The 10,013-nt window shown below is 35.8% G+C and overlaps 1 protein-coding gene across 1 annotated transcript; it reads right to left on the bottom strand.

Moving 5' to 3' along the window:
• Nucleotides 1-1,512: 1,512 nt before the first annotated feature.
• On the bottom strand, nucleotides 1,513-9,621 carry LOC148583005 (DNA mismatch repair protein MSH7-like). The gene is made up of 10 exons (XM_088511850.1): nucleotides 9,186-9,621; nucleotides 7,959-8,502; nucleotides 7,497-7,592; nucleotides 7,319-7,374; nucleotides 6,810-6,876; nucleotides 4,233-4,328; nucleotides 3,599-3,730; nucleotides 3,463-3,496; nucleotides 3,306-3,353; nucleotides 1,513-1,854 (listed from the first exon to the last, which is right to left on the bottom strand). Exons 1-10 carry the CDS (start codon nucleotides 9,500-9,502, stop codon nucleotides 1,571-1,573), a joined length of 1,674 nt encoding a protein of 557 aa, XP_088367976.1. The 5' UTR covers nucleotides 9,503-9,621; the 3' UTR covers nucleotides 1,513-1,570.
• Nucleotides 9,622-10,013: the final 392 nt, after the last annotated feature.

The following is a 10,013-nucleotide window of genomic DNA, read 5'->3' as shown; positions in this document are numbered from 1 at the left end:
GAACAAGCCACGAAATCAATTGGGCCAAATACCATCCACGACCATAATCACTCTCCATGGCATGGCATCCATTGATAATCTTTTGAAATCAGGATATAAAACAAATAATAATTTTCAGAGTTTAAGAATATATGTCGAAGCTATCTCCTTGATATTGTTGAATCAAGTATGTTGTTAATTAAATAGTAGCAGGAAAATCTTCCCCTTCCCCCTTACTATTTTCTTAATGTGGCCTTGATAAATTTTGCGAGCATGTATATATATGAAATGTGCATTTTTATATATAAAATGCTTTTATCATTCATGTTGTGCCTATTGTTTTAAGTGTAAGGAAAATGAAATTAATAATGGATAAATGCTAGGAATACACAAAGATTTACAAAGGGAGGATCGAGCATTTCCAGCAGAGCTTCTAGTAAGTGAGTGAATTCCAGGTGAATGAATAAAGTAATTTTAATTTTAGGAATTAGATTAAATTATAATAGTTTATAGACAAAGTAATAATTCTGAAAAACTTTAAGGAGACACGTGATTATTACGAAAAATAAACTGTGGTCGATGAAATTTGATTTAATCTCAAAAATTTATTTTAGGCTTTGCTTTTTAAGAATCAGAGGATTCTATTTGAGAATAATAGAGTTATTTTAGGTTATAGTGATAATATAAAATGATAGTATGGTAAAAAGAAAAAAGAAATAAAAATGAGAGCAATTTCGTAATTAAAAGTTACAAGGTAAACTTTTAGGTAATGTTTTAAAGTTGAAAAAAAAAAGAGAGGGCAAAATCAAATAAATGTAATTGCAGTGGGTTGTTTGATTCAAAAATTGATGCAGACTTTGTTATTTATTTCACACACCTTTAATAAAAGAAAAATGGTGGTGAGAAGTCAGAGTTTACCTCTGCGTTGGTGGAAAGGTAACCTCACATCATTGCTTTTGCCAAAATGGTCCATAAAACCCACACCATTGCAAAGTCAGAATTGACCTCTGCGTTGGTGGAATGCTTTTGCCAAAATGGTCCATAAAACCCACACCATTGCAAAGTCAGAATTGACCTCTGCGTTGGTGGAAAGGTAACCTCACACCATTGCTTTTGCCAAAAGGAAAATAAATAATTTTCCGGCATTTGAAGCAGAACGAAAAATGAAGCATATAAGTATGCAGTGCGAACTTTAGTCTCCATATAGTTTTAAAGTAAACAAGAGTTATATATATAATTAATTTATTATTATTTTTTTTTAGGTAAATCTCTTCTCATTCCATAAAGCTAGGATTCAAAACATAAAGTTATTACATTACAGAGCATAAAGCTTTTAAAAATATAGGCAAAAACAATTCGATTACAAAGTCGTAGATACCTCGAAAAATCTAACAATCAAATTGTATCCATGACCTCCAATTTCACCCATGTACAAACTTCATTTATGGCATAGATATTCTCCGGGCAAACTAGATCTAAGACATGGTAAATCATATCCGTACAAAAAAAAAAAATTATTTAACCGGCCGTGAGAAATAAATATGAGTTATTCACGAACTACTCTTTGTCTTCTTTGTTTTTTGGTTTTTGGCTATATCATGTTGAGGTCTAAATACAATGATCTCTCTTCGTCTTCTTTCTTTTTAGGTTTTCGGCTATATGATGTTTTATGTCCTAAATACAATGATAGATGATCAATAAGTCCACCAAGAGAACATAAGGCAACATCATGATGGATCACACTATCAAGTACATGATTCCACAAATTAGAAGATCCTTTAAAGTAACCCTTCAAGCGCACCAAATTTCTAACTTCAGAAGCATTCTGGAAATCTGTAAGTGACTGAACTGGACTTAATTGCAGCATCGCAGGACCTGCAAGATAAACTTGATAATTCAATCCTACTTATCATGGGATTCTAAACTGATTATAATGTGTCAAAGATGTCTTACCATATAACATAGATGCATATACCAAAAAATACAAATTAGGCTTTGTGAGTATAAAATTCCCAAACCTAAACTGGCCCATAGAAAACCCTGTTTGAATCTGTGCTCCGACTCCACTAATGTCACTCCCAACAGCCATCACCACTATCTAGAAATCACATATATGCAATTCATATTGTTCTCTAGCCTTTTCGGGGCACAATAATGAGAGCATTTATCACGCTGAAGTGAAATGTCAACCTTTTTATTTTCATATATACATATAAAGCTAACATAATTCTGCAAAGAAATAAATCTAACCTAATTTCATATTCAAGAAAGTTGAAAGCAACATATTGCAAAACTGTGGTTAAAAAGCCATTTCTTCCTATGTTGTATTATATTGCACATACAGAATCTTCACCCCATTTTTTTGTTTTTGGGACGGTTGAAAATTTTAGTCATATCGAAACATTTTCAGTTGACCAACAAAAACAAGGCTAACGGGGCGTAGATATTTTACGCCCAAAATTTTCATAAAGCATTTTCTGCCCCCTCTCCCTCACCACACGCCCTCTTCTCTCTCTCTCTCTCTCTCTCTCTCAAGTTTGGATGGAGATCACTGTCGCCGGCAACTGCTATTAGCGACCATTGCCTTTGCCTAGCAATAGTCACCGGCCTCACAACGGCCAACCACCATAAACCATTGCCATCATGCTGCCGCTGGCCTTTTGCCGTTGTCAAATCTTCTCCCTCCACTGTCAACCACCGGAGACCATTGCCTTTCCCTTCTCTCTCTCTCTCTCACAATAGGAAATTAACTTAATTTTTTTAATTATTTATGTATAACTTTTCTGTTCAATTTTGTGGGTTTGGGTTTGCTGTTCATACGGAAGAAGTTCGGTTGATTATAATTGAGTGAAATGGCCATATACAAGCCTTACAAAATTTTCTTGTCTTTTATTAATGATTTTCAACCGAGGAGCTAGTTGAGAAGGAAGAAATTGAGTGGATTTTTCCTTCATTGTTTCTTACTTTCTTATATGTTGAAATCTTGATGGCAATGATTTTGGTAAGCTGATTTTGGGCGAGTGGGATGATGATGGTGGTGCTTTTAGAGTATTTTCAGGTTCCAACAAAATACTCGAAAATGTTTTCCATACCATTTTTAGGTTTGCAACCAAACACCGGAAAATAAACAATTTTCCCCGAAAATGTTTTTAGCTGAAAACATTTTCCACCAAAACAAATGGCCCTAATTTGATACGATTATAGACATCACATGGAAACTACACAATATTCATAGTGTCTGTAGGTTTTGTGCATTTACATGGAATGCTTAATGATATTCTGTTTGTTTGTAATCTGCCATTTAGAAAAATTAACAGCAGTCTGACCTGTTAATGAATACTTTCTGAGTGCTTTATGAGCTTCTTTGGACAACCCTGCAGGAGTTGAATATGTAAGTGTCAAGTATGAATTTATTTTCATGAAAACTTCAGAAATGGAACTCCGCTCAAACCACAAAGACTGGGATAGGGAAATAATGTTCACCTTTACTCTCATATATAACTTCTTTCGGCGACACCTAGAATCAAATCCCAATGACAGAATTAAATTTTAATTTTCAAATTTGATATACTACCCATGGAAACATATTTACTCAAAGGAAACTATATAGTAACCATACTTGCACCAGTAAAGCCCCCAGAGCAGCACAGGATGCATCATCACTGATGGAACCAACCCAAATTCTTAAAGCAGCACAGTCAACAAAAGCAAAGCCATACACAACTGAACCATTATCCAGGTCACAATTCCCCTAAAGACAAAATTCAACAAAATGTACTGTTAAAATATTGGTACATATTTTCTTGCAGATAGTAGACGCATTGGTCAAGCAAGCAAGCAAGCTTTACTAGTAAAAGATGCAGGAGCATGCTTTATAAGTAGAGGTTAAAAAACAAATATTTAATTGTCTCTTTGTCCAATACAAGGTGCCCACAAAGATGCAAAAAGAAAAGCGACTTGCAACAAATTAGGAGAAGACTTGGGTGCTTTCTTATAACAACACTAATAATTCAGGGCTTTCATATTACACACTAGAAGCTTTGAATCATGCATTTGTCAGAGGCATGAAGATGAATAACAGAAACATATCTCAAGCTGGCATCTACGAAAAAAATTTCAGGAATGTGTATTCAAAGATATGTATCAAGCTTATTCTGTCATGTGGCCAGCAAAATTAAAATTCAGTACACCACCCAAAGATTGACATTCTGTTTCTATATATAAGAACATAGCTAACCAGTAACAATGCAAACCTCTTTTATTGCAAGAAGATGAACAGCATCAGGCCCAATATTACCATCGCTTGCGGTTGATGGGGTGACTACCTGAACCAATTTTCTTGAAATTACCTGAAATCCAAGTGTTGAATTCAAACAAGCAACTTAAAATCAAATCCAACAATGATGAAGTATTATAAACATCCAGATAGAAAAGACGCAAAAGAACACGAAGGAACAGAATAGTACTGACGAATGAAAATTTTAGAGTATAAACAAGATTATATAGAAAATTCAAATTCTGACCAAGCATGGAAAAAGATTTTTTTAAAAAAAGAGTGAGAAACCTCAATAAAAGCTCATCACATTCAAATGACAAAGTAAATACTAGTTAATGCTAGTACTTTCACTACAGCTATCCTTGAGAATGTTATAACTCGATAAGAAGGAAGACAGATCAAATATGTATCGCTAGCAATGAGTGACGACCGAAAACAAAGAAAGAGATCAATCGGGATAGATGTTCAAAATCTCAACTAAATCCTGCAAACTGAAACCTTATATCTATTTATTTCCTTTTCTTGAACTTTTGAGTGACTGTCAAAAACAGAAAACAACAGCAGAAAAGGCCAATATCACTTTCTAGGGCCAAAAACCAATTTCAAAAACTAATGATACTTTGAAGTGAGATGGGTCTTGTCCTTTTCCTATAGGCTTCACACTGCATTACTTCATTTAGTAATTGAAATTTTCCAAGAAATTTTCTAAGATTTTTTTTTATTAGTAATTCAATCTCATAAAAGCATAGAGGGGTGCAATCCTCATACACATAAAGTATACAAAAGATTCCCTCCTAAAATGGAGAGAAAAAAATCAAAAATAAAAAAATCAGTAAAATTAGAAATGGCAGACTATTGGACATTGCTAATTTGCTATCCTTGTGTAGAGGGATTTGAACAGAATATTTTTCAGCTCTAACACTAAAGTCTCTTGATCATCAAAACTCATTGCATTCTGTTCACTCCAAATACAACAACATTAAACATAAAGGAACCAACCTCCAAACTTCCAAAACATTACGATTTTCGGTCATCTCCAACTCATCAACAACTGTCTCACCCTTCTAGGCAATAACCCGAACACCGAACAAATGAAAAGGCAAACTCCATAATTCTCTTACTATTTCACATTGAAGAAGAATGTGATCAATAGATTCCCCACTCTTCTTGTACATACAATGCCAATCCACCACAATGATGTTCATTCTCTTTAAATTATCCAACGTCAAAATTTTCCATAAGGCAGCCATCCACACAAAGAAAAACACTCTTGAAGGAGCCTTAAACCTCCATATACTCTTCCAAGGAAAATGAGAACGTAAGGAATGGATAACACATGATAGGCATGCACTGATATGGTAAAGAATATATTCTATTGGAGGTTTCTATTTCGGAACTGCATAATAATGCTACTTTTGTGTCTTATCCCTAAGAAAGCAGGTGTGGTGGATATTAACGATTTTTGCCCTATTAGTTGGTGGGCAGTGTGTATAAATTATTTCTAAGGTCCTGGCGAACAAGCTGAAATCAGTATTGCACAGTGTAAGGTTGAAAAGCCAATCATGCACTGATATGGTAAAGAATATATTCTATTGGAGGTTTCTATTTCGGAGCAGAGGGAAGTTTGAAAAGCCATCCAATTTTGGTTGCCAACTATACTGTTCGGAATACAACCATTTGTAGAATTTCACAATATGCTCCCTAGTTTCTGTAGAATTAGAAGATATAGACCCGTTAACAACTAAGGACTCCACAAAGTTATTTCTTCTATGTGAATTTGCCACTCGGTGAAAGAATTTAGTGTTTTTATCTCCCTTTCTCAACTAAAGGGTCATTGACTTCTGCCTCCAACTCACTTCTTCAAGAAGGATAAGCCTCTTCAACTCTCTAGAAATATCTTTCTTCCTTAACCTTTCATTCTCGGTTAAAGTCTTCCCTCTGTAATCATATCCAGCTCAAGGAAACCATCCTTGAATATGTAGCAAGGAATTAAGGGCAAGGGTTTATCTTAGAGTTAGAGATGGATCACAAACAGCTTAGATTATACTTCATCACTATATCCTTATTTAGTATGCAGCATACACTTGTTTCCATATATTTCAATGCAATTCTTCACCCTAATTTCCGTAAGTTGCCCAACACAAATTTCCATCTTCGGAAAATTGAAGGTCTAATTAATTGAAGCCCCTATTTATAACACCATAGAGATTAATTTTCTGGATTGCAGCATTGATTTAAATTCTTATTTTGACATTTTTCTACTTTTCCTTCATTCAATATGTTCCATATACTTCATGTGTAAAGATCACTCTTATTGGATCAGCCCAGGGCTAGGTCCAAAAAAATAGTTCAATCTTTAGGTGCGGCCAACAGCGTTTATTGTTCACTTTGACTTATTTAGCTACCTACCTTTTGGCACTAGAGTGGGAATTAGCTAACAATCAATGTAACAAGTGGCAAACACAAGATGGATTTCACATGTAAAGTACAGCCCCAGAAAATAAAACTAAAAGAATTCATTTGAAGTGCCCATCACGCAGCATTGAGAACTTACAGAATTTGAACCTCTGGCTTTTGCTTGATCAGATGTCTCCAACTGCTCAATTTGTCCAACTTTATATCTTCACAAAGAACAAAGCAAAAGACAAGTGAACTACAACCTATTAAGTAGCCAAGCAGACATTTCAATGAGTACGTGATTCAACTAAATCTCATCCTAACTACCAGCAGTGGGCTAGATTGAACAAGTGTTGGTCATAAATTCATTCTCTCTTTCTCTCTCTTCGTGGTAAAATTGGCAGACGCAACAGATGTAGGACACAGAAAAGGTCCATTAAAAAATTGTCGTTTCAGCAAATATGCTGATCTTTGCACTCTCAAAATTTTCTAACAGAATGTTTTTTAAAGTGGACTGCCATCAACTAGAAAGGATTTTTTAACCACAAAAAGTAGTCAAACAAAAGTAGAGGAAAATAAATTTTCCTTGTTTTTCCTTCAAAGGCGTAATGCACTGAAGAATGGACAAATATAGTTAGGCGAATATAAGTCCAGTCACTCTCTTACCCACGAGCAACAAGCTTTTGAACAGCATCATCAATCCCACTTTCAGATATACCAACCTGACCAGAGAGGAGAGATGTTATTGCATACAAAATTACTCTCTTCAACAGATGAACTAATAGCTCAAGTGAGCTCATCTTTAAATGAAACAAGAACCAATCTTCTTTAAACATGAAGTCACCTGCCGACATTTCCCCACACCGCTTAATGTCATTTTCCAATCAAGCTCCTTATGGCCAATTTCGGCATCTAGTTCATAAAGCTCATAAAACTTTCCCTGCATTCATTCATAAGTTGTGAAATTAAGTAAATATAATTCCAAGACTAGGAATTCTGATAATAAGCCAACCTAATTGGCTTCAGCCTTTAATAAAAAATAAAAAGAAAAAAGTAATTTTTCTCTGTTGATCAGAATGGATTGCTTTGCTCAAGGTGCATCATGTTCTAGCATTCAATCTTTCCACCAAGGCTCCAAAAGAAGAGGGCAAGCACCTCCTTAATAGTCATTGATTAAAAACCAATTGCCATTGGGAAATTAAATAAAAAATTACGCTAGGGCCTATTCATGCACTAATGCACGACAATAGCTAGAAATTAATGGTGTCAATGACAAGTATCAAGATTTGACTGAACATTAACTAACCACTTTAAAGAAAAGCACAACATCCATATATTGACATTTGACACTCCAATATTGTTTCTGAGATGCTGACATTTTCTTCAATGTGTCTGGCGATATATACAGCGTCTTCTTGTCGTAAAGAGGATCGCTAGGCCTTCGCCCATTAGCATCCTTGATTCGAGCAGGGTCAAGCCACTCAAACTTGCTCATTGTATCAGATGATTTTAAGTGATTCTTGCTCAAGGCTGTAGTATCCTGAAGTAGTTTCAGCTTTTTGCTTGAATCGAATAAGGAACTGTCATCCTTGACCCCAGACTTTGGACTATCTTCTTGCAATCGCTTCAATCGAGGAACAACAGGTCGCATACCAGGTGTTTCTGGCCCCGGAATGTCATCATCAATTTCAATATGCACGCCATATCCTTGATCAACGATCCCATTAGAATTGACAACATCACCCTTTCTGCAATGTTGGGCAGCCACATCTTGTTTAGGCAATCCTTCCAGCTCACTATATCTACCAGAAATCGTACAAACATTAGCAGAACCACCAGGAGCCGGATTCCTGCAAAAGTTTACACAAGGATTAAGAAGATGAAATGAAAGCATACAAAAAAACCAAAGTAACAGTAGGCACACCTTCAGATAGTTGTTACTGTTAGCCAAGTACAACAGAGTCTAGATTTTCAGCAGCAAAGATAAATTGAGTGCAGCACCGTAAATCATGGTGTTCAATATTCCAACTATCTTAGATGTTTAGTCACATCTGTTATGTTGTATTTGAATATCAAATGTTGATTATTGTGTTTGAATTGTAAATAAACTCTACTGTAAATGTTCTTTATATATGAGAATGAAATATACAGAAGTTTTCAAGCTGCCAAAACACAAACTCATACAGTTTATACTAGCTGTGACACATACAATCCATGACATAAACTTCACTTTCCACATAAACTTCTACTCATAGCCATTTTATTGCATTTGGGGAAAATTGAAATAATCAACTCCCCGAGTTATTCTGAAGTTTTTGTCTTCTGAAAGCAAGAACATGGAATGAAAACCATCACATTTTCATTTCACTCTCATTTCTCGCAGCAGCCAAGCAGTAGGCAATACTTCAAATATAAAAGGGAGGTGGCAAATTTCAACTTCACTTCATCCAAATAATTACTTTAATCTATCAAATACGCATCATCCAAATAAAACCCTAAATGGAAGAAAAAAAAAAAAAAAAGAGTTAAGCACCTCTCAGTAGACTTTTCTCTATCATCAATCTTCACAAACTTATGCATAATACTCGAGAACAGCGAAGAACCTCCGTTGTTTTCATTTTCCTGGAACGTCGCCGGAAAAACCTGACGTGGCACCTTCTCCGGCGGTGTTTCGGTTCCTCTGATTTCAAGAGACGAGTCCATCATATTATCACTCGTAGCTTGATTGGACGCGGCGCCGTTATGTTTATCTTTCTTCACCGTAAACTGCGGAACTCGCCGGCTGCCGTGCACATTTTCGGCACTGGCTGGTTTTTGAAAAAAGGAGAGAATAGATTTTTGGCGCTGCATTTTCAGAATGAGAGAGATGGTGTGTGTGAGTGTGTGCGCCGCTCAGGTGAAGCGGTATTTACTAAGATTTTAGATTGTGAAAAATTGGCGCCAAATTTTGCCCCTTCCACTTCTCTAGGGCGAAAAGGTTTTGACCTTTGTTATACAATTCCAGTGTGTATATTTTGACCGTTCGATTTCTCTTGCATTTTCTGAGGCGTCCGATTCACTTGCAATTGACGAAAAGCCAAAATTACCCTTCATCCGGAACTGGAATCTCTGCACTCAATTGCGTGGCAAGTGTTTAATGGATACAAAGGAACACAAAAAGAGAACGAGTTAAAATAGATAGAAAGTCAAGTTTACCCTTTGTTGAGGAACGGCGAGCGTTCGAAAAGTCCAGGTCAGCAACAGAGACGAATAACTGGTTTCCACGTCAAGAACGGGCAGATATTTTACAAGAATCATTTTCCCATTTTGAAACGAGATGAACAAGAGAGCGTAACCGCCCCGGAACTTTCCCGAGATAAAA

This window comes from Corylus avellana, chromosome 11 (genome assembly GCF_965113065.1).
Source record: "Corylus avellana chromosome 11, dhCorAvel1.hap1.2, whole genome shotgun sequence".
Taxonomy (NCBI): domain Eukaryota; kingdom Viridiplantae; phylum Streptophyta; class Magnoliopsida; order Fagales; family Betulaceae; genus Corylus; species Corylus avellana.
The sequence above is the reverse complement of the archived record's forward strand: the minus strand, read 5'-3'. Positions and strand labels throughout refer to the sequence as shown.